The following is a 27,674-nucleotide window of genomic DNA, read 5'->3' as shown; positions in this document are numbered from 1 at the left end:
ATTGTCTTCCAAGTTTTACTGTTACAGCATTCCTATTGAAAAGTTAGAGGTGTGTTTTAAATGGTCAAGCCTGGCCTTAGTCTTCAGATCCCATCCTGGTTTTGGTGCAACAATTTAACAGTTGCTTTTCAATTAACCATCATAAGTCACCATCTCAGGAACTTTATGGTTTTTCAGGCTGCCAGAGCTGGAAATGGGCAGACGTAATAGAGGAGGAGAAAGAGGTGATAGGTAGCAGTATGAGGAGCTCTCTCTTAAATGTCAGCTCTTCACATATAAGCTACCAAAACCTTTTCCTAGGAAGGCCTCGGATCTGTTAGATTTTGAGAGACTTCAGCTGCCCTTCTTGTATCCCTGTGACTTTTAGCTTGAAATTTATAAATGTTAGCTCTGGGTCAGAAGGAGTCTTGGGGGAAAGCCAAATGAATGCTGGTGAACATACTCTTTTTTTTTTTTTTTTCTGAAATACTTGGCTATGGATGGCAGCACTGTTAAAAAACCCAAATCACTAGGTTAAGACATGTCCAGGCCAGAGTTCAAAGTCAGTTCTGGAGTCTCCATAGGTTCCAGGGTTTCAGTTTAACAAACTCTGTGATGCGGATCTGTGTTAAAAAACCACCTGCTATCTTTTACTAAATTGGGACTTAAAAAAAGTAGTTCCATGCTTTCGTGTCTTTCCCGTTCCAAGAAATTAGCTGAGTGGCACGTGTGGGTGGTAGTGTCAGTGAGTGCATTCAAGTGCCTGCAGGGATTGTCTGGGATTCTGGCTGACTTTCCAAGGAAAATGTTCACGCTTATGATTGAGTGGAAGGCAGCCCATGTCACGAAGCAGTTTAACATCTGAGGGTTTTTTTAAAGATGAGATTTTTTCAATTTGCATGGCAGTTGATGATTTGCTTCTTCTTGCCTTTGTTTCTATGGTGGTACATATTCAGTCACACAGATGTTTTTTCCTCTTAGTTTCTTCCCTGCTTTTGCCTGCCATATGTCATGAAAAAAGTAAGGGAGTTGGGTGAACTTTCTGCTTATGATGACCCTGGCTATCTAATACATTTTGAAAGAGTGCTTGTTCCTAGCTTTATTAAGATTTAGAAAACAAACAAACAAAAACTAAACCACAACCTGGTTAAAATACATTTTTGTACTGTTTTTTGTAAGTTAGACAAGAACTCAGTGACTACCAGCCTCTTTATGTGGAAACTTGAATTTTAGGTTCACTTTTAAAGAACTAGAAAGATGACAGGAATAATGCATGACTTCTGAGCCAAGAGCAGGGAAGTTTTGCACTGGAGATTTAGTTTAAATATTTGAGAAAGAATTTTTTTTATAAAAACCTTTCTGAGTGTAAGAAAGTTCATCACTGGAATAGATTAATTAACCTTGGGAGGTTGTGGAATTGTAACAGTAGAGGTTTTTAGAATCACTGAGCCATCTTTGTAAGAGGAACTTATGGGTCAGTGTGACATAGGCCATTTATCTGCTTAAGGCAAGCGATGGCCTCCACCACCTTTCAGAGTGCCTTTGTATCCACTCTCTTTGATTCTAAAATTGTTGCTTTCTCTGATATCAGCCTATGGAAATGGAACAGGGATCTTCGTCCTGCTGAAGGACAAATCGTGTTGTTTCAGCATCATCAGTTTTCCTTGCGTGACATGGTCTTATGATAATTTAATATAAATATTCCCCACTTGTGTCTTCACATGTGGGATACACTGCAGTTTTTACAGACTTCTTAGCGTAGTTGTTCATTTCAGAAGATGATTCTTGTTATGGGATTGCACTGTAAGTGTACAGGTAGGGAAAATGAGGGAAAACAGTGCTTCCTGCTTATGCTACAATTTTATATAGCCTATGAAGATGTACTAATCAACTAAAAGACCAAAAATCAGTACAGATATTTTGCTTTACTGTTGCTGTTGCTCTAGTACTTTATTACCAAATGTAGACCAATGTCAGCAAATCAAAATACATATTAATTCACTGGCTAAGAAGTTCTCTGTTGCTCATGTAGATTATGTTTTATCACTGTTTTACAGGAAACTTTCAGCTGGTTAAAGAGATTGTTGATGAAGACCCAAGTCAGGTCAATATTACTAATGTCGATGGTGCGTCTCCATTAATGATTGCAGCTGTAACTGGACAACTGCCCCTTGTTCAGCTCCTTGTTGAGAAAAACGCTGATATTGACAAACAGGATAATGTTCATGGCTGGACAGCACTCATGCAGGCCACATACCATGGGTAAGATACGTGCTCTCTTTGGGTCTAGCAGTAGAGAAGTTTCATTCTTCTTACATTCCAATAGAGAAAAATCTTTTTGTTACTGACTCTGGAAGCAGAGGAGTCTTACAAGAAATTGAGAGATTTGTGACCTCAGTTTTCCATGACTTGCATTGCCCTGAGCTTTTCAGGGCAGACCTGAGTGCCGTTTGGATTTCAGAATGAGAGGCACATTTGGGAACTTGAATCTTGCTCAGCAAGTGCTGGGAACATATTGCTCCAGGCAGGCACTAGTTGCTTTGGTGCGGATTTCAACTTCCATCCTTTGATGGTTTTAGTGATTTGTATGATAATATCACTCCCTGCCAGGATTGTAGCCCTACATCAATTTGTGAAACTTTGAGGCAGTCACCCTTTTATGTGCCATATTTTCCAGTCTTAAAACCATTCTTATGTTCCCCTATTCGACCTTTAGTTTTCATAGAGTTTTCTGAAAGGTGCTCACTAGAGAACTGATTGTCATTTTCTCTGAACCTGTTTTATAAATGCAGGTATGCACGTAAAATCTTGTCAGACCCCAGAAATTGGCCTGGTACTTGTTATGTGATCTCTGCCATATACCTGGCATTGTCTGAATACATGATATTTGGTTTAGGAAGGTGAACTTTTCTCCGTTTTTGTAGGTGAGGCCCTCAGGAAGGTGAAGATTCACTTCACTGCCTGGTAATGCTCATACTAATTGTGCAGATATTCTGCTCCAACTTTTATTTTTACTCAACAGATCTCATTGGACTATGAAAGTGAAAGTAAGAGGAGATCAAATTGTCATCGCTTTGTGAAAATTTTCTGAAGTAGTTCCTGGGACCTACATAAGATGAGATTCTCTGCTTCCTCACTAATACAGTACTGCTAGTAGTAATTGGCATTTCACAGAAGTGCTTGAAGATGTTTTCCATCAGCAGCTACCCCAGCACACAGCTGGAGTAGAAGCAGCAGCAGCAGAAAGTGATGTGCAGGGCGGCTGGCACGTCCCCTTGCCAGTACTCAGGCACTCGGATGTGGAAGTGCAGAGCATAACTGAGTGCTGCATATGTTCAGATATGGCATTTTCAGTTTCTTGGAAGACTGGGTTATGAAAGTTCCCTTCCCTATTAATCAGTCTTTATAGTATGAAAGCGTATTAACTTTGTTAATAGTTTTCTTTGTAATAGTAATTGGAATAAATTTATTAGGACACTTAAGGTTCGAGGTAGAGGAGTTTTACTGGGGACTTTGGCATTGTTCATGCTTAAGTAAAACAAACTAAAGGATACTAGCTCAGTGGAAGGACTAGAAGGGACATCCCAGCCCTGAAAAAAAAAAAGACTTGGCTTCTTAGAAGCTTAGACCTGTCCATGAAGGATAAAAGATACCCGTAGTCAGCCAAGATAATGCCAGTGTCATAGGCCCTCTAACATGTCTTTGGAATCCTCCCAGTATTGTCTGGCATCATAGCTAAATAATGATAGCAGGACTGACTCCTGGGACATCTGGATCAATCAACAAGCAGCAAGAATCTTGCAGAAATACAGTTGCTTTGTGAAGTTTTATTATGATTCATCATTGGTAGTGTGGGTATTAGTGATAAGTCAAATTGTGTTGTACCTAAATGCTTGAAGGGTACAAGAACCCTGTGTAAAACCACATTTGGGGTGCCCCAATTTTGCTGAATAAGTACTTACTCCTGTAATTCTATACTTTGCATGCTAGCCTTTCTCCTTGGTCCTCACAAGCCAATTGCGAATTTTCATAACAACTGGAAATCTTGAACCTCTGCAGAGCCTCAGCTTACCCTTTTTCAGGAGCAACAGTGATGTGAAGGGTCTCTAATTTGAAGGAGGGAGCAGGCCAGGTCTGTGTGAACCAGGGCACTACAGAATTGTGTCTCCGTGTACCCTCAAGGTGAAGGACTGGCAAGCAGCATGGGGAGATGACACAGTTTTAAGGAAGAGAAGAATAGTAATGGGAAGTATGCAGAGGAGCTGTGGTGGCAGTAAGCAGAATTTTTGTTTGAAGAAAGGAACATTCCTCCTCCATTTTAGGTTGACTTTATCTGGAGTGAGTTCAGAAGTGAAAGCTTCATCTGTATGATAAGAAGTAACGCTCTGAAATGGAGAGGTTGAGATCTGTTTGTCAGCCTCAGTATTAGAGCTTGCAGTCACCTGTTGCTACTTAACAACATTTTTGCTCATGGTGCTCATGGATGTCAGAGTTTGTTTTTATACAAGGTCAGTCTCTGCTCAAGAGGAGTTTTGTATTAAACATATTTTCCCTAGCTTTGTTGTCCATTCATTTATTTTGTAAGCTGAATTACAGTATTGTTTTTAACTGCTGAGGCCAGTCCTGCTTATTTGTTCAGGTGTGTGAGAGGGGAGAGAGACTAATAGGAATGGGGTGGTGAGTTCCTTTTATGCAACTAGCTTTTATGAGCTTTTGTTGGAAGGTGTTTGTGTTGGTTATTATTTAATGCTGATTGGTTTTGCATTTTAAACACCTCAAGGAAGTGATAATGTGCTTTCTCAATTATGTAATTTATATTTCTAATGAAGTGAAGTACTGTTTGATGTTTATAAATTATCTTCAGCCAATTTGGCTTTTCTATGAGCAGTTTCTTACCTGTTCTGAATATGAAGTTGAGTTGAAATATTAGTGATGGTGTATGATGACTACTGGACTGACCTTTGTCTTTCCATCTGCTTTTTTGCCCGAGGCATGAATGGCCTTTCATTAGGAAGGTGTTTGGCAACAAATTCCAGAATCCATTCCAAAGGGTCAGCTTAAAGAAACTGACTGTTCAAATCAGGTTTTTTAGGCTGACTCTCTGCATGTCGATTAGTGTAATTCATAGTGAGTAAACAGTGACTGACAGTGGAATCATGGGAGCTTCTGAATAGCTTGTCCATAAATTTTAGACTTGGTTAGCTATAGAAAAGGTAAAATTCTGATCTCTAATTGAGAGGCAATGGTATAAAAGGGTGAAAATGGAGTATTAGCATTTTCTTTTTTGTTTGGTGTTTTGTTTTTTGACATGAGCAATGCCTTTTTTTCTTCCCTTAAAGAAACAAAGACGTTGTAAAGTATTTGTTAAATCAAGAGGCTGACGTCAATCTTCGTGCAAAAAATGGATACACAGCTTTTGACTTGATAATGCTGCTCAATGATCCAGGTATGTTATTTCAAAGAGCACTGAGGAAATGTACAACATAAACAGATAAACATCCCTTCCAATCTAGAAAATACATTAAAGTTGCAAGAAAGTATCCTCTCAGATCCAGGCTGGACTGGACCAAGAAAGGACACTGCCTGAGAATGGTGGGGTATGAGTTAATTGGTTAATAGGCTTTTTATGGGATAACAGATTTTGTGCATTCCTCTTACCTTTGTTTTTAAAAATGCTCCAAAATGTGTCGTTTGTGTTACCAGAGCCAGTTCAGTGGCATTTGTTGACTGTGGTGGCCCAGGTATTCTGCGTGTCATTAGCACAGAGCTGTCAACTGGAGCTAGAAATTTCCACTCAGTAAACAGCAGTAAAGGGACAGGACAAAGAGACTGCAGTCAGAACAAAACTAGTGAAGTCCTGGCTGAACCTCTCACTAGGTCTGTGAAGGCTGAAAATAAATCACACTTCAGGGTTCAGGTGGTTTTTATGGGAGTGCATTAGAAAAAGGCAGCATGTTTTGGGGAGACTTCAATGAAACACATTTAGTTTTTGTTGTAGTTTGTTTAACTTACATAATTTGTTATTGTTAGCCTTGCCTGGTACCTGACTGGTTTTATCTGAAGGCAAGAAACACTACAACACTGCTGCTGATAGAATTAATGTTTGTTTTCTCTGTATTTACTCCTTATGGTGCTTTTGTTCACTAGTGGATACCTTTCCTTTGTCAAAAGTAGATCACCAATAGTATGAAATTTTAGAAAATAAATACAGTGAATTATTTTACCTTACAACTAACTTAAACAATAGAGTAGTTTGTCTTGTTACCTGTCTATATATATGTGTATGTATATATAGGCTAGTTCTGTCTGCCCTTCTGAAAGCCTTTCCTGACTTCTGTATAAAATACAGACTTAGAGAATATTTTTTGCTTCCCTGTCCTCATCTCATGCTCATTCTTTTTTTCTTCCTCGTCCTTTCTTTTTTTCTTACCTTTTTTTGTCCACTTTTTTCTTACCATGTCTTTTCAGTCCCTTCGTTGTGCAGGCTGAACATCTCCTTTCTCTTTGGGATTTAATTTCAAGCTTCTTTTCTGCAACCTACGCTTGAAGAAAGAATATTCATTTTTCTCTACTCTCTTCTGTGTCAGGTGAGAAAAGGGAGCATGACAATATTGTTCTTAACTTCTACACAGTGTGTGAGGAGACAGTTCACTTGGTCACATGACTGATTCTGACTGAATATCATGCTTATTTATATTGATAAATACCTTTAGAGTGATGGTAAGACTGCAGCCCACTCTGTGGGGAGAAGGTGTGGGAAACATAGGCCAAGAAAGAAGGTTTTAGGGATTGATCTGCTTTATGTTTGAGAGGTAGATCAACTACTATTTATATGGGGTATATAGGGCAAGTGTCAGTGTATGAGTCATAATTTGGGAAAGCAAAACACTTTAAACGGTGTCTTAATTTGTTTTCTTTTAGACACAGAGCTTGTACGATTACTGGCATCAGCATGCATGCAAGTAGGCAAAGACAAGAATAAACTGAACAACAGATCGTCTTTGCCTTGTTCCAGAAGTAGGCAATCCTTAAATGTCCCAATGTTGCCAGATGACAAAGGAGGTCTAAAGGTAAATATATTTACTCTTAATAATAACCAGTGTGTTGTTTCCTGTAGTGTATGATGCAGAGAAAGTAATTGCTAAGAAGTACTTTGGATCTAACATGTAATATTTTTTTCAGGGGGGGGACAGACTGGGGGAAGTGGTTCTGAATTCCTTGTTGACAATACTGCCTGTTTTTACGAAATGAAGCATGGGTTCAGCTTTCTTTTTGTCAGATGGCAAAGCACAGGGAAGACTTTTAAAGGAAGAGTTCTTATCAAATCATTTCAGTGGCTAGAGGTAGATCTCATAGCTAAGTAGTGGAAGATACAATGTTTATAAGTTTGAAACTGAATTTCTGTTATGATGATCTTAATTTTAAATCTGCCTTTAAAATGTAGTCCAATTTTAGTAGACTGTTCTTGTACCCACGGCTAATATTTTTTTGTTCTTTCAAATCAAAGTGGATATGTTATGGGGATTTGTTTTTTCAGTGATGTCCTTTCAAGTTAAGCTTTTTGGGCAGTAAATTTTTGGATTTTCGTCTTTAAGGCAAGGGTGATTACATATTTGCCTTTTGCCTAATTTCTTTAACTTCTTCCATCCTCTTAACTTATCTTGAAGATAATCAGTATTTGTTCAGAGGTCGTGTTGTCTATAATGACTCTAGGGTAATTTTAATCAGTCTTGTCTGGTTTTAATTTGTGTTAGCTTATTTGAATATTCTTAGTCTGTTAAGCAAATGCACATGTATTCCTACCTTCCTTCTGTTAATGGTATCTGCACTAAAATATCTGATCACAAGTAGACTGCTTTTGAAGTTCAAAAAAAACCAAACCCTTTTCTGTCTCCTGTTTTATCACTTTTGTTATTAACTGATAGACTTCTTCTTTTGTTGTGTGTTTCTTTTATTTGTAATTTATGCATAATATAGGCCCTTGTTCCTTTACCTACTGATTATGTAGTGGATAACCATGACTTGAAAACAAAGTTCTGCCTCTTCCATATACAAAAATTCTATTTCCTCTCTTTTCTTCCTGTGCTTCTTCAGCAAGTTATTCTCTCAAGGTCAGTATTAGAGCAGTGTGAATTATCACATTTGGTTTCTTTTTTAGATTAAAGTTGTTTGAGGGCAGAGATTTCCAGTTCTTCCCCTTATTCTTTTGTTCCTAACACTGTTACTTAATGTCTAAAGTATTTCTCAAGTGGCAACACTATTCTTCTGGTCTTTGATACTATTGCCTTCTCCCCTCGCCAGGTTTCAGCCTTTGACAGGCACTATTTTTAACTACAAATGCATTTTTGTTCCTTGGCTGCCTCAGTGTGGCTTAAAGCCCATTATTCCATACATGTGTGATGTGGTAAGGTATATGGAGATGCCACAACCCTTCTGCAGCAGCAGCAGATTGGAAACTCCAAAGCTCATACCACCATCACTCTGAACATCAGAGGGCAAGATGAACCTCTGCACTATCACTCCGTTCTTGTCCAAGAACAGTAGTTTTTTATATGGTAGCAGAGTGGCTGTACTTACTCCATATTGGCTTAGTTTGTGGCGCGGGCGTATGTTAAGGAAGTGGAAGCGCCGTAAAGAAGAGTAGCAAAGATGATAGGTACTTAGAAGTGGTCCTTTTGTTCACTGAATGTATCTTGCTCTTGAAACAAACCAACCACATTGTGCAAGCAGTCTCTTTTGTAAACTCATTGTGCTCTGTATTAAAGCTAGATGGATTATTTTGCCCTTTCAGTTTGTTTTGGAAGGTGAATAAATACTGAACTCTGTGGTTTTTATTGCTTTCTCAGAACTATTTGTCTCTCTTGCCTTTTTCTGTCAGGTCTTTGTTGCTGAAAGTAGTGTAAATCTTTATTAGTTATGACTCCAAAGAGACACAAAGGTGTGAGAACTCTATCCATTACTAATGCTTTGTGCAGATTTAAAATCTTGTTAATGATCATCTGCTAGAAGGATTGATTTACAGGGAATAAGTTTACAGTTTATATTACTTAGTTCTACTGTATGACAGTTGGGATGACATATATCAGTAAGCAGTTGAAAAATGTCAAATGAAAAGAAGGGGGGATTATGTATGGCGAGGAGGAATGGCTAAGAATAAAGATTAGACTAGGAAAGTGTGTTATCTGAATTGGTTATCTCATAAAGCTGCCTTCATGAAGTATCATCACTTTTACATTACTTTGTTATTTTTGTAAAGTGTTCCAGAAAGGGAAGAAGCTTTACTAAGAAATAATCAAGATATTTATAATCTGACTGACTTACCTACCAGCCACATAATCATCAATACGGATTGTATAGGTCTTCTCAATATAGCCTGTAGATCTTTTATAGTCTAGAGAAGTGGCCTGCTAAATACTGGAAGCATCTTGCACTGTCTGCCTGTAAAAATGTATAAGTCTGTAAATACTTGGATACATTTTATTTTGAGCAAAGATGGTCCTCTTGTATAACAGTCTCCACAAATGTGTCACCTGTATGGATTAAAGTCATACGTGCAGTTGTGTTGTTTTCACAACTGATATTTTCTTGCCTTGCTGTTTTTCAATTTATAGTCTTTCCAGTCTGGCAGTGTTTAAGTTATCTGTATAGCAGCACTGTGTGGATTGTGGATCTTTAGTTTGACAGGAAGATTATCAGAACTCTTCTAGTTTGCAACTGATTTTGAAAATCTTAAGGAGAGGGTTTCGTGCAGATCAGTTAAACATCTATGCACAACTCTAAAAATCAGAAAATACACATGCTGGTTTATTGATGCCAGAGAGTGTCAGAATGTACCATGAAATCGGAAGTTAATGGGAAGATTATATATTTGCCATGTAGCTGTAAAAATTTACTTTTCAAATTGCCCAAATACTTTTATCTACCTTGTCTTTCCAGATAGTGTGGAAAAATACCGTAAGGCATTTGCCAGATGAAGAATAAGGAAAGAGATTAATCATATGCATACAAAGTACGATGAAGCATTCCGTTGATAATTGCAAACCACTTTAACATTGCTTTTGTAGTTTATCTCAAAAACTGCTTGACAGATTTATCACTGCTGTAAGGATTACTTAATTGTACATTTCTTTCCCTCTTTTTTTCTTTTAGTTGGAACTAAATTGTTGTGTCTTCTTATCAATCTAGTCCTGGTGGAGCAGGATGTCCAACCGATTCCGCAAGCTGAAGCTGACTCAGACATTGCGCCATGGATTTCCTTCCAATCAGTTTGTGCCTTTTCCTGATGAGCCTGAACCATCATTAAGTTCCACCATAAAAGCAGTTTCACAGAGTGATATGGACACCTCTGGAAACCTCGATGCTGCTACAGCTCGGATCACAAATAGCAAAGCTAGTGGTAAAGCCAGAATTGTCGTATGGGAAGTGACCTCTCATGGGATAGTCAAGATAATACTATTTCTAATTTGTTGATTTAGTTTTTATTTAGCTTAATCTAACTGAAAAGATGCATAATTTATTTCATCTACATAGTTTGTAGTATGTAGCAAGAGACATGTTTGTACTCCTGACTTGATCATGCTGAATGTTGAGCGCAGCATCGTTTAAGCAGGAAAATACTAATATAACAATGTTATTGTTCTGTAGCAAGCACCATTACATTGGACAGTAGAGAGGGGCCACTCAAAAGTTGTTAGTATCTGTGATAAACTCATTTATGTAATGAAAACAAATTTATTTAAATAAATAATTATGAGAAGAATCATTGGAAAAGCCCAAATCATAAAGCACATCTGCTGAAATTGTACAGCTCCCCATGCAAAGCCCCCGCAGTTTGTGATGTGAAATAGGACTGTTGGCTTAACTTTAATTTAGGTACATGACAGTGTCACTGGAAATCTTGGTTCTGTGTGCTTCGTGATGGTAAAGCTGTTGAATGTTTGAAAACAATAAGTTATCCTTGAGAGCAACAGTAGGAGACTGTAAACAATAAAACATAATTTATATATTTTTCAGGTGTAAACACTGCAAAAGGAGGAAAGGATGATGAATTATTGACAACCATGGTATGTCACAATGTTCTTGATGTGTTCAGCGCAATTCAGAAAGTCATGCAGCCCCCATAATTTTGGTTTTTTACCTTCTATCCAAGTCACCATTAGAAAGAGACCTATAATTTCTTGATAGTCACTAGACAGGAACTGACAGGCTGTGATACATCAATAGTTTTTATAATAGGAAGTATTGCAAGTACTACGGTATGGAAGCTGTTCACAAATACTGACTTTTTGCAAGAGTTATCCGTACCTTTGAATGATCAGCAATGGATTAGTAAAATAGATGGAACAGCTGATTAGTTGCTGACAAGCAGTATGCTGTGAGGAAGACATGGATGGAGCATGGTACAGGGTGAAAGTCAGCAATTGCTAGTAGAAGCAACCAGCAACCATTAAATATTTAGTTTGGTATGTTTATTTGTATTATTTTATTTCTTTTGTTATGTTGTAACTTTAAATTCCCTACACCTTACACTCTGGAGACATCATTAAATTTGGCTGGTTATCCTTTATGTTCTTTTTTAAGAAGATTGAGTAACTTTTGATTGGACTGACTGACAGAACTCCAGGGAGCCAAGTCAGTTATGTTGATTTTTTTCTCTTTCTGGAGAACACAGGCAACAGGAACAGGCAGTTGTTCACTGTTTCCACATGTCCTGTCTGGGAATACAGAGAAGATTACCTTGTTATTTCTTTGGAAATTAATTGTTAGCAGTTGTGTTAAAACCAATTTGAAGCAAGGTTCAGCCCAATGAAGGAAGAGACAGTTTCTGCTACTTATTAAGCTGTATTCATTGTATCGAATGAGTGTACGGAGGGGTGCCAGAATGTCTATGGGATTCTCTCTGTTATTAAGTGTTGCACATCTTCACGAATACTATTTTTCTGTCTCATTTCCACTTTATTTTGTTTAAAAATGCATTTGTCTCCATCTTTTTATTTGACTTACAATTTTGAAACTGTATCATCAGCTCCCAGTAATCTTTCTTAAAAAAAAGGCTCTTCTCTTTTTCCCTTTGTTTCCCTCTCTCAGTTGAGAAGCAGTGCTCCGTTCACCAGGCTGCCCAGTGATAAACTGAAAGCAGTGATACCCCCTTTCTTACCGCCCTCAAGTTTCGAGCTCTGGAATTCTGACCGAACGCGACTCAACAAAGATGGCAAAGCTGAACAGATGAGAACGGCCTGGCCACAGAGAGCAATCAAGCACGATTTTAACAGCAGTGGAAACTCTGATGTAGTAAGCAAACAAAATTTGTACGAAAATAGTGTTATGTGCAGGCCATGCTGACTGGTGAGCCACACTGCGTTTCTGATGAGAAATGACTTTAAACCCACTGTCTCCGTAATGGCTTGTTCTTTTAAACTCTGCTGTTTAGGAATAATATACATCTCTATGGAAGGAACATAAATGGAACAAAAGTTTTGTATGTAAATGAAATCACTCGTTTGCTGTTAACCAGAATAAAGTCAAGCCCTAACAAATTTGCTGCAAACTGCTAAAGTGGCTGCTGGTTCTACCTACATATTTTAGTTGCTAAAGTAGGTACCGTCATTGGAGTGTGGCATACACTGCTCTGATTTGGAAGAAGACTAGGGGCAGAAGAAAAGAACGAAAGTTTCTCAATTTTTAGGCCAGTGGTGGGGGGAAGAAATATCAATGAGACATAAATATACAGACATTCTGAAAGATTAGTAATAGATAAAATTGTAGCAATTAGTGATCAGGTGGGCTTGAAGGCGTACAGCCTTAACGTGCAAGTACTGTAAAAAGGGAAAAAGTCTGAATAAATTCTATTTTTTTAATAAAAAGAGCTCACCTGATTCTACAATGTTTTAAGTGAAAAAGCAAAACCAACAGCAAAATAGCTCATTTGTATTGAGACAGGAATCGAACCTTGACAACCTTTGCTTTCGTAGTTAGTAGGAGAAAAAGGAGAAGTGCTTACTCCCCTGGCTTTAGGCTGTAGTCACCAAGTGTAGAGAAGAGTTTATTTTTCTAATCCAGAACTGTATTTCATGTCAGTCCTAGAAATGGAACAAACATGACAATTTAGGAGGAATTTTTTTTTCTTCCTTTTTGACGTGAAAGTTAGCTAAATACTGGTAGAAGCGATTTAGGTGGAATAAGGTGGAGTATTAGAAGGGAAGTAGTAGATCACGGGAAGGCAGATGTTCATCATCCTAAAAAAAGGTGTTTCTAATTAGGTGGATAATTGACACCCTTGTATTAAGTGAGGGACGGGGGAGTAGGGGAGGGCTAGCTATCAATCCTTCTGTGGGGAAAGAAGGGTTTTGCGAAGGGAATAGGGAGAAAGAAGGAAACCTAGTAAGTCAGAGCTGGAAGAAGTTATTTGAGCAACAGGATAAGAAACATGAAAAAGCTGAGCTGCAAGGGCCATGTGTCAGATGGCTGGCAGTGGTCAGTGGTGTAAAAGCAAAATAATTGAAGGAGGACATGGGTGTGGCTAAGGATTTGGCTAGCATATAGCTAGATCATTAGTGCCTCAGTTAATAGTCAATAAAATGGTGCATGTAGATGTTTAGATTGAAGAGATATAAAGATATGAAAATGCAACTGGAGGAAAGTTCATGCCACTTGTTGCAGCTTAGTAAGAACAGGGATATGATGGATGAGAAGTAGGTGGTACGTGTTTTATGTGGGAGAGACAAAACCAGGATTCTGCAGGAAAGATGTTTCACATGTGTTAAGTTTGGTTTTTTTGATCTTTTTATTTTTTTCTCCTCCAACTGCTCGTAATATTGTGTGTATTATATCTCTGGTGCATTGTATATCCTCGTTTTCTGTTGGTCAAAGGTTGAGGAGAATTAACACCTTGATTATGGTGTCATTTCTTTTTTTGAATATCTGTATTAAGTGTATTTATATAAATATATATTCAATATATTTGCATATGTAAAAGAAGATTATTTCTGATATCCCTTTTGTTCTTCAGTGAAAATTTCAGAACTTATGATAAATAAAATAGCAGTTGAAGTTCTGTCTTTGTTCCGCCCAAACGAGATATGTGAAAATTATTTTTCTTTTTGTTTTCCAGACATCTGTTAGCAAAGGTACCAGACCAGTCAAATTACCAACATTTGCAAGAAGACCTGCATCTCCTTCAAATTCCAACAGCTTCAACCATTCTCCTCATTCTTCTGGTGGATCTAATAACATCACGGGAATTAACAGGCATGGAGGAGAACTGCATAACAGATCAGGTACCATGCTGCTTTATTTTTAATAAGAAAGTAATTACTATTTGGTTCAGCTGAAAAATTAGAGTTTGAATGATGGTAGAAAATATTAAACCTTTTCTAAGGGGTCCTACTGCTGTGTAAGCAAAACTTCTTTACATTTTGTTGGGACGGGATTGGACTTTAAACACCTACATTAAGGGAATAAAAGCCTCACATGTGTTATAGAAGTCTCATAGGTTATCTTCTGTCTCAGAAAAAAACATGTTGATTTTATTAAGGCCAACCACATGGATCAGGTGGATGCTTGTTCATTGCAACATACATTTCATAGAGCTGTCTCTTACTCATGTTGCTTGATTTTTGTTTAAAATAAAAATCAATTTTAAATTAAAACTAAGCTGCAACCGTTGTATCTGGCAGCTGTAAATATGGTGAAGCAGCTCATGAAACCTAAATCCAAGGGTGTGAAATTCAGCTCTGTGTATGTATAGTCAAAGCTGGATTCTCTCTTCTCCTGCAGCTGATTTTTGTTCCCTTTCCTGAAAGCTGCTGAACAGGCCTGAAGTTCACAATTCTCTCTCTTACTTCATGCAGTCAGTTTTTAAAAGAATGTGAGTGGTGGAGAGAGGTGGATTGAGAATTAACAAATAATTTAAAATGATCGTTTCCTTGACTCTGCCTTTATTTTTTTCCTTAGGTGGCAGTGCAGATAATGTTTTATCTCAGATTGCAGCCCAAAGAAGAAAAGCAGCAGGCTTACCTGAACTGAAACCCAGCCAACAGCACAGTCCAGTCCAGTCAACTCCTTCATCCACTCTGTCTGATTTGCAATGTGCTCAAATCATTGGCAATGGACATGTTGTAAAGGTAAAGTAAAAGTAAAGCTGTAAAGTAAATTTTTGTACTTCCAGATTGGCTAATTTTAGTGGGTCATGTCTCAGTCATGGCTGGTTGATAAATATAACTACATGACATTGCACAGACTGAAATTAATGGACACCTGTTACAGTAGTGGAAACGCTTCAGCTCCACAAACCAGCTCTACAAACCACAAGTCTACAAAGGATCAGACCTAATAACAAAACTTTATTTTGCTTTATTACTAATTTCACTCTACCTTAAAAACAGTGAATGTAATAATTGATCTTAGGGTGCATCTGCACTGTTATTTTGGTTTCTCCTTATTGCCTTTTATGACCCTGATTTAGTTCAGTGTTCTATGTTAGTTATTCCTTGGCTTTCTTGTGAAGTGGTATAGCTAGTTTCCCTCGGGAAGCACAACCTGAGTGCAGAACATGAATTCATTTGTACCAGAATCTGCTGAGCACAATATACATGTATCTTTCTTTGCACCTTTTCATGAGTTTCTTCTTGAAGTTTTGCCCAAAAAACCAAAAATGGTCTGAGTATAAAATTACTACATTTACTGTCTCGTTCTATGTTGTCTTAGATGGCAACAGTAAGCAGTATGTATATTTAAACAGTAAATATCAATGATAAATGAAGTTACACAGTTGTTCATTGATTTAATTGAAAGTTAATTAGAAGAAAAATCAGAGAAAGAAAGGTGTGGAACTACCAGTGCCAAAACAGTTTCCATGAACAGTAACTTTGTCTCTGATCCATCAGTCCTGATTCTAAAGGGACTCCTCGTTGCTTTTCAAAGATGAGATTGCAAACTAAAGTTTCTGACTCTGCTGGACCCCCAAAAGCTATGGACTCATACTGATTCTTTGGCATGTGATAATCTTTCCTCCCTTTCTATCCCATGTAACTGCTCCCTGGGTTATAAATGATCTGTCACTTTCTTTCCTGCAGACAAAGACACTTTTATTATCCTCTTCCCTCATTAAAGTCTCCTCTACTGAACAATGCTGCTTCTTTCAGAGGTGGTCTGACCAATATATTTCTAATTAAAGTCTCAGCAGTTCCTCTCAGCTTGTTTCTATCTTTTAAATAATTTCAGAACAGCTGGTTGTGTGCCCCCAAAAATCTTTTTTTTTTTTTATTTATTTATATTAGCCTATCAAGAGATAATACCTGTACCTGTGAGCTCTGGGGCCTGTTGTTACAAAAATACTGCCACTGAGAAATGTAACTGCTATTCCCACTCACAGTGGAGACATTAGGGGATAAAGAAATAGTGAGGGTGCAGTGTCCTGCAGATCCTCTTCAAGGAGGGCAGTTCGTCATACTTTTGAAAAGATTTTAAAATGAAAATCATGCCAGTGTGTTGGGAAGGCAACAGCTCTTTCAGTGCTCTTTGCTTAGATGTCTAGATGAATTTCAGTCTATCCACCAATAACAAAACATCTAATCAGTGTGAATCTAGCCATAGATGTTGATGTATCACATGTCAGGTGATTTTTGGGACATCAGTGTCTGGGAGTACACAATCACATACGGATCCACACTGGCTGCAAAAGCTTAAACAGCCTACTTTCTTGTTCTAATCAACAGCATAAATGCTGAAAATTTAATGTTTATATCCATTGTTGGAAATGCTTGTGCTCTCCCATTAGCATTATACTGTCTAAACTTGGAAACAGCTGATCCAAAAATGGAGCCGTGTTCCTCTGATCAGTTTTGCAGAAGTTATCTGTGAGGGGTGGGATTGTACAAGCCTTAAAGAAAGGAAAAGAAAAACTGAATAACAATTTACAAGGTGATGTAATTTAAATAAATGCAGACAATGTGCTAGAGAGGGAAGACCATTCTGAAACACAAATGGCCAATAACAGAATACAGGGAGATTTTGGACAAAAAATTGAAATGAGTTCACGATGCTCTTCAGAGACCTCTCAAATTTATATCATGCTACATTACTTCTAGACAATTCAATGCAGGGCTAAGGAGGGTAGTACATTCTGGCATAGGTTAGAGCAATGGAAAAATGTTACCACTCACATCTAGTTTTATCTTTTTAATTTGCATCATTCATTAACTAGAAAAGTCCTATTTATGCCACAGCACAGAAGCAAAATTGCAGAGAGGCAGGAGCCACTAGTAGTTCTCCCTTCTTGCCTTGTTACCCGGCTCAGCTCTTTTCTTGCATTTTTTTGTAGCAGCCTGACTGACAAAAGGTATTTTAAATTAAACTCTGAATTCAGGAATCCAGGAGAAAATCACCTACATATATATTCTTATTCCTCATTTTAATTCATCTATTTTCCTGTTTTCCACACCTCCAAATGTATTAAATATTTGCAAAATATTTAGTAAATTTGAAGTGTTTGACTCAAGTAATAACAAGTTTAAGGGTTGACTGGAAACTTTCATTACAGTGCAGCAAGGGATTTAAATGCACCTGAAACTTAGTTTATGCTTGCTACATGTTTCTGGTTAATCCAGCATGAAGTGCTACTTTAAATTAGCAGCTGGTATGCTTTGAGAAGCTTTACTTGAGGCTTTATTTATTTAAAAATCTGAATGAAAAAGACCTGTTTTCAGAGCCAAAGTAATTTCAGCATTTCTAAGAAATAATTTTCTTATTCCAAAATTACAGCCTTAATAAATGTATTTTTCTTTGTGAATTTGAGGGGACAGACTCTCACCTGGGATAAATCAGTATTGCTCCAGTTATTTCAATATGAATCAAGCAGAAGCTTCTGGTTGTGACCAGAGATAATATGCAACTTAAGTACTATTGAAGCATCATGTATAGGTAAACAATTCTTTTTTTTTTTTTTTTCCCTAACTGAAGTAGTTCTATCATTACAGCAAAAACTGGAGACGAACAAGAGACCTCCATCTGGGACTTCATCTACGTCTAAAAGCACATCACCGACTCTCACACCTTCCCCATCGCCCTCCCCATCTCCTAAGGTTCACAACACGGAGTCCTCCCTCTCTTCACACAGACAGGCCAAGAGCAACGGTTCCAGCAGTGGAACTATTACAGAAGATGGTGAGTAGGTGTCTGTAATTATAGGAGATTCATTCATGAGGAGCACAAAGTGTTTAAAGCTGTAACTCTACTTGATTACTGTGTATCTGCACGATAGTGAGGACTTTATTCTTTCTAGAAAGACTGGCATTTCTGTAGTAACTGGCTATTTCTCTCCCAAAAGCTGTGTTCCCTTCCCTTCGAAGGGACATTGGTACCATCTCAAAGCTAGCATAGAGCATGTAGGTAGGCCACTCTTACATAGCCTCCTTCCTTCCCCTCTTTCTGACTTAAATTCTGTTTTTCACCCTTTGCTAAGAGTAGAAAATGCACTTTCTCCACACTAAAAATGATTTTTTTAATAAATGCAGTGAAGCACATTACTACAGACACAGAATTTTGATTCATAGCAAGTCATATCAACATGCAGTTTATTTTTAAGAGCTATATTGCATTTATTCTTTTAAATTGCAAAAGTAGCCTTATTTTGACCTTATTTTTTAACTTTAGGTCATAAGAAAGGGTAATAATGTCATTACTTCTCCAAAAAAATTACTGCCTTTTAAGTTGAACTTTTAGGTCTAAATTACAACACTTTATTTTAAAAAATCATGTTACTGCATTTGGAAACAGGATAGTGATTACTTTGGTTTTTTTTATTTTGAGATGTTTACAGAAGAAAAAGTGAAAAAAAACCTGCGACTCAGAATCTTTTAAATAAGAGATGGAAGTACCTTATATCTGGTTTCTCCAAGAGGCATTGTGTACTATTGTGGAGGTTTTTTGAAAGTGTCTGTATTGATTTTGTTTATGCTAACCTTGTCCTTTGACACTGTAGCTCCATTTGGCACGAAAAAGAGGTGATATTTCACCTGCTTTCTGTCCTCTCATCATGGCTTAGCTGTAACATATTGTACCAACTGCTGGAGAAAATCCTTTCACATTTTAGTTAAGGCCATTTTATAGTGATGGCTTGATAACATAAGAGTTGTTGGTTTAGAAATATACGAAGGGAAGTGAACTCACTGTCAGATAACAAGGGGAATTCCCCAAGTTGTCAGCTGTTCTAGTCTCACCTGCTGAAGGTGGACTTTGTGACTGTACCACTCATACCATGAGACAGTGAGTTTCCTCCATAGCAGAGGAATAGTTTGTCAGAAGCCTAAGAAGTTCTGGGTTCATCATGCTTGTAAAATTTACAGTTCAGTGGTGCTTTAATTCAAGGGCTTCTCTTACTGTGGTTTGATCCAGCAGCAACAGTACAAATGCTCATATGCCCAGCAGAAATCAGAAGAATAAGTACGGAAGGCCTGCAGTGTCGACTTTTCTCTTTCTCTCATGTAAACTTAAATGAGTTAGAAAATTGATTTGCATTGAGTATTAGTGCGAAGGAACAGTAGGCAGCAGGGTTCAGAGGTGTGCATGGTTTCTTTTTAGGCAACCACTTGGTGGACCATCAACAGCTTGTCCCTATTCTGAGAACCAGTGATGTAGAGAATCATGAAAGACAAAACCATGTGAGAGTAAAAGGAGACTCTGAAAACTTGGAGAAAGGTAATTTTACTCTACTATGACAGAGCATTGCAAAAGAGGTGCTAAATAGGAGGGTTGTTAGCGGTTTGGTTTTTTTTAAGATCTTTTTAATGAGGAAGAAAGGACAACACAACAAAGATTTTATCCTAACAAGGTAAGACTACGTGGAATTACAGTGTATCAAAGTAGGTGAGAACACAATAATTCAATATTTTAATTTCTGATGCAGAACAAATGTGATTGGGTATTTGTCGTCTGTCACTGTGTGGAATATATGTTTTAATATGTGTTTTCAGCAGTTAACAATCTAGAGTTCACTAAAACCTTTCCTGATCCATGAGGTTTTTTTGTACTTTTTTTTTTTCTTTTCTATTATTACAGATGAGCTGACTGGCATCCTTAAAAAATTGTCACTTGAGAAATATCAGCCTATTTTTGAGGAACAAGAGGTACATCTTTTTTAAAAGATTTCTTTTTTACTGTTTTAGAAAGAGTAGAGTGCTACACACATTGCATCAGAATTGTGATCCAGAATCTCAAATTTAAAGTTCTGCAACTATTTCTGGTTGCAGAGAGGACCTTGAAACATGGACCAAGTATTTGTGGCATTCTCCAGGTTACTGCAAATATCAGTGCCTTTTACACCGAACCTAGAATTTTTATGTAATAGGTGCTTCAGATATTTTTTTTAATTTCTGCTTTTACACACTACTTTTTCTATATATGTCTATATCCACTGTGGCTAAACAGTTTATAGGACATACTGTGTCATCCCTGGATTCACAGCTGGAACCTTATTTGCAGATGGAGAACAGCAGGGTGTGAGTTACTGAGATGGCCGTTTTCTCTTCTTTATCTGCTATGAATATGCAACAGGAGAATTAAATTGGGGACCCTCAGCATCATTGTAGATGAGGCTTGTGACAGTGACTTACCTGAAGGATGCAATGAAAGGAAACATTGCTGAAAATAAGTAAAATTAATTCATTACGATGTTTAAGAGAGTATCAGATGTGAGTGATAATTGTGTCTTTGTTTGGCCAAAGGCAGACGGTAGTAAATGGACATACAATAAATTGACATTGCTGCAGAGTTCAGGATTCAGCACCAGAAACACAGATTATTTATCTGCATCACAATACACTGGGCTTATGGCTGTTCCCCCTACCTGATAGGGAGGACAATATTCTGTAGAATTGAATATGCACTGTGCGTGAAGGTTATATCAATATGAAAAGTTTCAGATGTTTGTTCTTATCACAGCCTTATGGATTTGTTGATATAATAAAAACTCATACATGAAAAAAACCTAGGTTTTCCTCAGAAGACATTGGAAAAGTACACACTGTATTCTGAAATTCCAAAAATACTTGAGGGTGGGGAGGGGGAAGAAAACAAGAGAGAAATCTTAGACTTATTCAACTAGCTGCTACTGTAAATAGAGGAATTTTTGTGACAAGTATATATTTTGTATTGATAGAGCTTGTGTGAAAAAAAAATTAAAATCTGTTAATATTTTAAATATACTATCATAATTAATTGAATTATTAACAGCAGATTTAAAACCTGATGACAGAGTGGTAAAAAGGGTACCATTTGGTGCTGGTCATTCATGAAAAATTTTTGTGTGCACTATATTTACAGTAAGTCCATACAATTAAAAAAACCCCCACTGTTAACCTGTAATAGTGAATCTTTGCCTAGGTAAATTTGTCTTGTCTATTTTCATTTGCAGGTGGATATGGAAGCCTTCCTTACACTTACTGATGGTGATCTGAAAGAGCTGGGTATTAAAACCGATGGATCAAGACAGCAAATTTTGGCAGCTATTTCTGAACTGAATGCAGGAAAGGTACATTTGGAAGTACTAAGTAACTTAATTCAAGATTTGCTTATATTGTTAATTCAACACACATTTCAAAATTCAGTTGCAGATGTTAGTTAGAAAAGCCAAACAAATGTTTTCCAAACAAAATATTTAATATATTTAATTAGTGAAGAATATCTTCTTTTGTGGTATTCTCTGTTCTCTTTCATTAACTCTTTCCTAGTTCAGTGACTGTACAGTTCTTTTACAGAATATTGGAAATTATATCAGAAGCTGCTGGTAATGTAAACATCGGCAATATTTCTATTACTGAGTACTGGTTTCAGTCATGCTGAAAAGAATCATCTCGCGACTGTAGACTATCTAGAGAATATAATGTAAAAGTCTCTTTTGTTTTGCCTAACAGTTTTTGATTTCTTTGTGATTAGGTAAATAGCACTTCTGCCATTCCTTACACTTTTATTGCCTTTTGATTTTATATTGACGTAAACAAATTTGCTAAGAATGGCATACAGTAAGCAGTGCTCTCATCAGAGGTATTGTGAACTGGGGCATCTCTTTAATTAGGCATGCTGACACTTCTCAGCTGCTTTTTCAGTTTTGTGGTCCATTCTCTGATACTGGAAGCTCGGATAAACAAAACATAGTTTCCCTAAGTTAAGATCAAGAGGTGAGCAGCAAGTGATAAGGCTAAAAATTAGGGGAGGTGGGTGGATGATGTTCCATCCTATGAAGCTATGAAGAAAATGATGGAAATTTTTCCATTGCTGTCTGATAGTTTCAGGAAAAGATTACTACAAAGTTTTCTACATATCTGAGAGGTAAGGATTTGTTATTATTCCTAATAGTGTACTGTGACTATCTGGGCATATTTACATGTTTTTATATGAACTCTTAATAAATTCATTTTTTAAACAGAAATTTAAGAATACCTCATTGTAATTTGTTGTGCTTTTACAGGGACGAGAGAGACAGATTTTACAGGAAACGATACACAACTTCCACTCTTCCTTTGAGAGCAGTGTTAGTAACACACGACATCCGGGTCATTCCCAGTGTAAGTAGCACCTGAGATTAATTGAAAAATGTATGGATACTTTTAATTAATACTGACTAGAAGACAGAATGTGGCACACAAGCCAGTTAATGGCTTTCTGGGTTAATGACTGATGCATGTCTGTCTCTTTTGCTGAGACTGTAGAGAAGATTTCAAGGTAAAAAGGTAAAGATATCTGTAAGATTTTTATACACACTTCAGTTACCGTCTGAAATAAGCATAAGATTTTTGTTATGCATTACTAAACACAGAAAATGGATGTAAGTATAGTAAACTATAATATACATTATACTGTATAAAGTGTGTATATATATATAGCATCAATGGGAGGTATGTTTCTGTATGATACATAACTTCCTTTTGCATACTCTTTAGAGGAGACCATTTTCTTCAGTGTGATCAAGCAGATAAAATACATTCAAGGTTTACAATTTACTATACTGGTTTAGCTATATTAATTATGTATTTATGTATGTATGCATTGAGTTATTTTGTATAGGTAATATTTTGATTTGATTGTCTATAGTCAGTTTCTTTGGAATACATCTATTCCAACCACCAGTGTTAGCTGCCAGCCATTGCTGGAGAAACTACCCTTTAAATACACTATAATCAAAATGTACATAAAGGTGTTGCTGACCTGTAACAAATGGATACAGTTACTATAGTCACCTCTAGATATAAAAGTTGCAAATCTCCATCCTGCCAATCACCTGAGCCAAAGGCAGGTATGTGTCTGTTACTCAAGCTTAAGGAATGGGGCAAAACCTACTCATATGTGTATTTCTGGATCTGTGTTTTGGAGGAACATGAAAGCCATTGAATGGCCTTGAGAAATTCACCATGTTGAAGTGCCTCTTACTCTTCTTCAGTTACTTATTTTGCTGCTTGCATCCAGTCACAAAATAATTTCATTTGTTTAGTGGTTGTGTTAAATAATATTTCAGGTATTGTATGCTTTAGGAAGCCTTAGTAATGAGCAAGTCCCAGTTGTTCATGTCTCAGTCAGCTGAATATCACGAGACATGTGAAAGCAGGTGCTAACTGTAGTCCTACTGCTGACTTGGGCAAAATTGGGCATTTCTTTTTCTCCTAGGTCATTTCTTAACCTCATTATGAAAAACAAAACAAAACAACCCAAAGATTTGTTGGAGGTAAAGCTAACTGCCAGTTGGCTTAGTTTACCTTATAATATCAAGTTTATTGAAATGCTTGAAATAAAAAGATGAGCCTTGTCACTTGGTATAGACATCTAGCTGCTCTCCCCCACCTAAACATAACACTTCTGTTGTAACAGGTGGAAAGAAAAGAGAACACCCCAACATCTAGCAGGGACACTGAACAAAGAGGGGATTTAGGTATCAAAAGAATAAACTGAATATTCTTCAGATACAGGTTAAATGAAGAGTAACTGTGCCTATGATGAAAAAAGAATATGATTTCATTCAGTCTATAATTCTTTGTGGAAATTCTGGTCTTCCAGTTTCTTTTTTACATATGATAGTATGTTGCATATTGATACATACTTACACATATGTATCTGCGGATACATATATAGGTTTTTCAAAAGCTGTGACGGAATAAAGTGGAAGAGAGTGGGGAGTCATTTGTATATCTGCTTTCCACTTTTGGATTCAGAGTCAAAAATATCACGTGGAAATTACCCAGAGGAGGGAGTTACAGAGATTGTATAGTGAGACGTAAAATTAGGAGCAAAACCGATATAGACTTGCAAATAAAAATCATACAGGATTCAGGTAGCCACTTGCTGGAAACATACACATGGAGAAAAGATTGATTCTGGAAAGGTTTGTGGCAGTAGGTAGCATTTTCACATGTGATTTTTGATTTTTTTTATACGTTCTCCACACAGGAGAGGGGTTAGGATGAGTAAAATTAATTACAGGGTCAGATTGTTGGAGTCTGGTATAACAATGACATTGTGAAATGTGGGCCTGTTTCTGGTAGTTGTGGAATTACTCTGTCTTCTTTAAGTGAGTATTGCTGCTTGCGGTTTTTCAGATTTTGTTTGTTTGTCTGTTTTACAGCACCTGGCTGCTCTGTCAAACCACAGGAAGCTGTTCCTCCTAAAAGGTAGCTACTGGGAAAAAAGATTTTATTTCTTGTGGTGAAGTTTGGCATCTGGCTGAGTAGATCCAAGTGTACAAATGAAAATTTGAAAAGTTAGTCCTAACTATATTTGTACAGGACTTTGTGCAGTAATGTGCTTAAAATTCAAATCCCGGGAAGAGTCAAAAAATAATGAGGAGATTGTTCTTCTCAAATCCAGACTGCAGATGCCTTGAACAATTCAACATTTAGGCTGAACTATGAAAGCAAAGTCAGAAGAGCAGGAAGAACGAATGACCATGTAAGAAGATTCCTGTTTTCATTCTACTCTTGCCCATAGATGAAGACCCCATAGGAGGCCTGCATGGGCACAGTCATGAACAACATAAGCGTGGAAGAAGGCATGACAACCACCACGAATGATAAGAGATTCTATATGGAGAAATATATGAACTTGAAAATGCCTCTATTGACTGGATATAGATAAAGGAGTCCAAATTGAAAATGTAATGGTTTCATGAGAAGGAATATAAAGGAAAAGTAATGCTGTGTTCTTCATTAACCAGAATACACTTTATCTATTCAATATTAAGAGGTTAGAACAGCAGTAAAAGTAAATATGAAATACCTATTTGTACAAATAGCACTTTATTTAAGGTAATGCGTACTCTGTCACCAATATTTAAACAGGAATAGTGTTAAAATATTTTATATTGCTGATTGGTTGTTTTGACAATAAAACCATTTAACTGACATTGGCTGGGTTTTTTTGAACAGTAACACTAGCAGAGCCTTCAAATACATTTTTATAACTTGACTTTTGTAATAATTTTGAAAGGACTAGTTAATTATGAGTGGAAATAATTTTCTATTTAGTAAACACAGTTTTTTGTTAAGCAGTTAAAATACAAGTCATCGGAAGCCTCTGACGCTATATTTTGTCTTTCTGAAGACTTACAACTTTACCACTGGCTGAATTCAGTGTGAGCCCAGGAGTACTGATGCAGGTAAAGTCAAGATGACCTTGGAGCTCCAGTGCAGAGGGGTGATCTCAAGTAATTATGTGTGTATAGAGCTAAAGATTTTACATTTCTCCACCCTCCTCACTGTAGTGGTTTTCATGGAGTTTAGCAAAAACAGGGATAGCAGTGGGTGTGGTGATAGAGATGATGGTACCAGTGAAGGTGGTGATGCCACTGTGGTCCCTCAGGTGTCTCTGAGTGTGTCGGCTGGTTCTGTGGTGGCTTCGTTGGTTTGGCCACCTGAGGTACTGCTCCAGGTCACCGACAGCAAACACTGCATTAAGCAGCTGTGCTATGTCGGAGCTGGACTTGAACATGAGTCGCTACATCCCGAGGAGGAGAAGATGGTTATGAACTGATTAGGGCAATCAGAGCCTGTTAGTACCCTGAGGTCCCTTGGTGGTCATGCTATGAATATTTCAGGTGTTAATAGTATAGCCATGTACAAAATAATTTTGATTCCATTTTCCTTTTTCGGTGTACATATGTCAACAAATTTAAAATGCTATCGACTTTTAGCATGGTATTTTATGTTTCTGATGTCTTATGCCCAAGAAAATCCCTCCCTATGCAGAATAGTGCTTCAGGATTGATTTCAGCATTACATAAAAATATGTGATCTCTGCTTTCTCAGTTTTCAAGGGCTGCTACTAAAGATGGTATAGCAGGACAGACCTACAGAAATGCTGGGTGCAAACTATATCATATTAAGCTAATAGCCCTGTCCTTTCCTGAAGAAACATGCAGTTTCGGTTAAAATACTTCAAAATGCAGCAGTCTTAGGAAGAGTAGGAAACAGTTGCTACTTCTGAGCCAAAAATATGCAGTGGCAGCTTGGAGCCCCTCTCAGTGTAACTGGGAATAAGGGATCTGTAATGAGCCGAACCATTTGTCTGCTACCCAGTGCCTATGGGCCCTGCGGCAGCACAATTTCCCTGCACAGTTTTGTGCTCTTAATGCAGCGAGTGACAATCCAAACATCCAACGTGCTCTGCAGAGTTACCTCAAGCCCGCTAATAGGGAAACCTCAAGGTGAGAAGACTTCAGTTGTTGCTGTGGAGGGCTTGTGGGGCTTATACTTTCCTGTAAGAAATTGAGCGGGTGGGTGTTAATTTTTTAATTTTTTTTTAAATATTCTTTTCAATAGGACATTGAACAATAGTTCAGTGTGAAAAACACTTTGCAAGGTTGAGAGATGCATTCTTTCTATAATCTAAGAGGGTTTAAATTCATATTTATCACTTCCCCAAAGACCGTAGGAACCTCAAGGCTATAAGGCAAGGTAGGGTCATGCTTCGTTCCTCTGGCTGAATCTGTCTCACTGTGCAGAAAATAATTCAAGATTCATGGAGTGTGGCCCCATAAGACATTGGACTAGGGTGGGGAAGAGTTAGGCTTTAGTTCCTCTAGTTATTTATTTACTGATTCCTAAGCTGTTATTCCTAAACTTGAGGATAAACAGTGCAATAAATCTGGAAGTGTTAGCCAAAGCGCATCAAAGAACGAGCAGCAGAGAGATTTAAATGGAACAAAACACTGTCAAAGGAGACTGACTGATGCACAAATATAGGTTCTTTGTGTTTATACAACAGGCAGACTGTACCATCAACAAGTCCCACTACCTAAGGAGTTAAGCTTTATTAATAGAGAAACAAAACCACAGTTTTAGAGTTTGGGAACCTTTCCTATCTTCTGCAGTTATTTCTTAGAGGTGGTCTGTTCCTTCTGCCTGATTTAGCCGCCATCGGAAGTGGAGTAACAAAGCAATTTGCTGATCATGGCTGCTCTTTATGGCTCTGAGATAAGGTAAGTTTGTGTCTGATGCCTACATCTGCACGTTTACATGTTAGGGCTGTATAAGCTCCCCTGCGGACAGTGGAGGTCTGGTCAGCCCAGTCCCTGGGGCCTCAAAAGCCCTTGTCTGACCAGCCTAGACCAGGAGCTTGATTCAGTTGTCCAGACACCCCCTGGCACCTGCATGCCCTGAGGCACCCAAAGTACCCACACAGGGTGCCAGACATGGCAATCAGTGCAGGTTACAATC

At 37.6% G+C, this 27,674-nt stretch overlaps 1 protein-coding gene across 1 annotated transcript in view; it reads left to right on the top strand.

Moving 5' to 3' along the window:
- ANKS6 (ankyrin repeat and sterile alpha motif domain containing 6) overlaps positions 1–25,361 on the top strand; it is a 35,978-nt gene extending 10,617 nt beyond the window's left edge. Inside the window, exons 4-18 of the mRNA XM_065628391.1 lie at positions 2,037–2,241; positions 5,319–5,425; positions 6,901–7,049; positions 10,165–10,375; positions 10,993–11,042; positions 12,067–12,270; positions 14,090–14,255; positions 14,932–15,101; positions 17,955–18,141; positions 19,558–19,674; positions 20,035–20,102; positions 21,389–21,505; positions 22,442–22,538; positions 24,587–24,632; positions 24,949–25,361. Of these exons, the coding sequence (XP_065484463.1) occupies positions 2,037–2,241; positions 5,319–5,425; positions 6,901–7,049; positions 10,165–10,375; positions 10,993–11,042; positions 12,067–12,270; positions 14,090–14,255; positions 14,932–15,101; positions 17,955–18,141; positions 19,558–19,674; positions 20,035–20,102; positions 21,389–21,505; positions 22,442–22,538; positions 24,587–24,632; positions 24,949–24,952 (1,898 nt within the window). The 3' untranslated portion in view covers positions 24,953–25,361. The remainder of the gene's footprint in view (positions 1–2,036; positions 2,242–5,318; positions 5,426–6,900; positions 7,050–10,164; positions 10,376–10,992; positions 11,043–12,066; positions 12,271–14,089; positions 14,256–14,931; positions 15,102–17,954; positions 18,142–19,557; positions 19,675–20,034; positions 20,103–21,388; positions 21,506–22,441; positions 22,539–24,586; positions 24,633–24,948) is intronic.
- Positions 25,362–27,674: the final 2,313 nt, after the last annotated feature.

The sequence above is a fragment of the Caloenas nicobarica genome, chromosome 2, assembly GCF_036013445.1.
Source record: "Caloenas nicobarica isolate bCalNic1 chromosome 2, bCalNic1.hap1, whole genome shotgun sequence".
In the NCBI taxonomy this organism is placed as follows: Eukaryota; Metazoa; Chordata; class Aves; order Columbiformes; family Columbidae; genus Caloenas; species Caloenas nicobarica.
The sequence above is the reverse complement of the archived record's forward strand: the minus strand, read 5'-3'. Positions and strand labels throughout refer to the sequence as shown.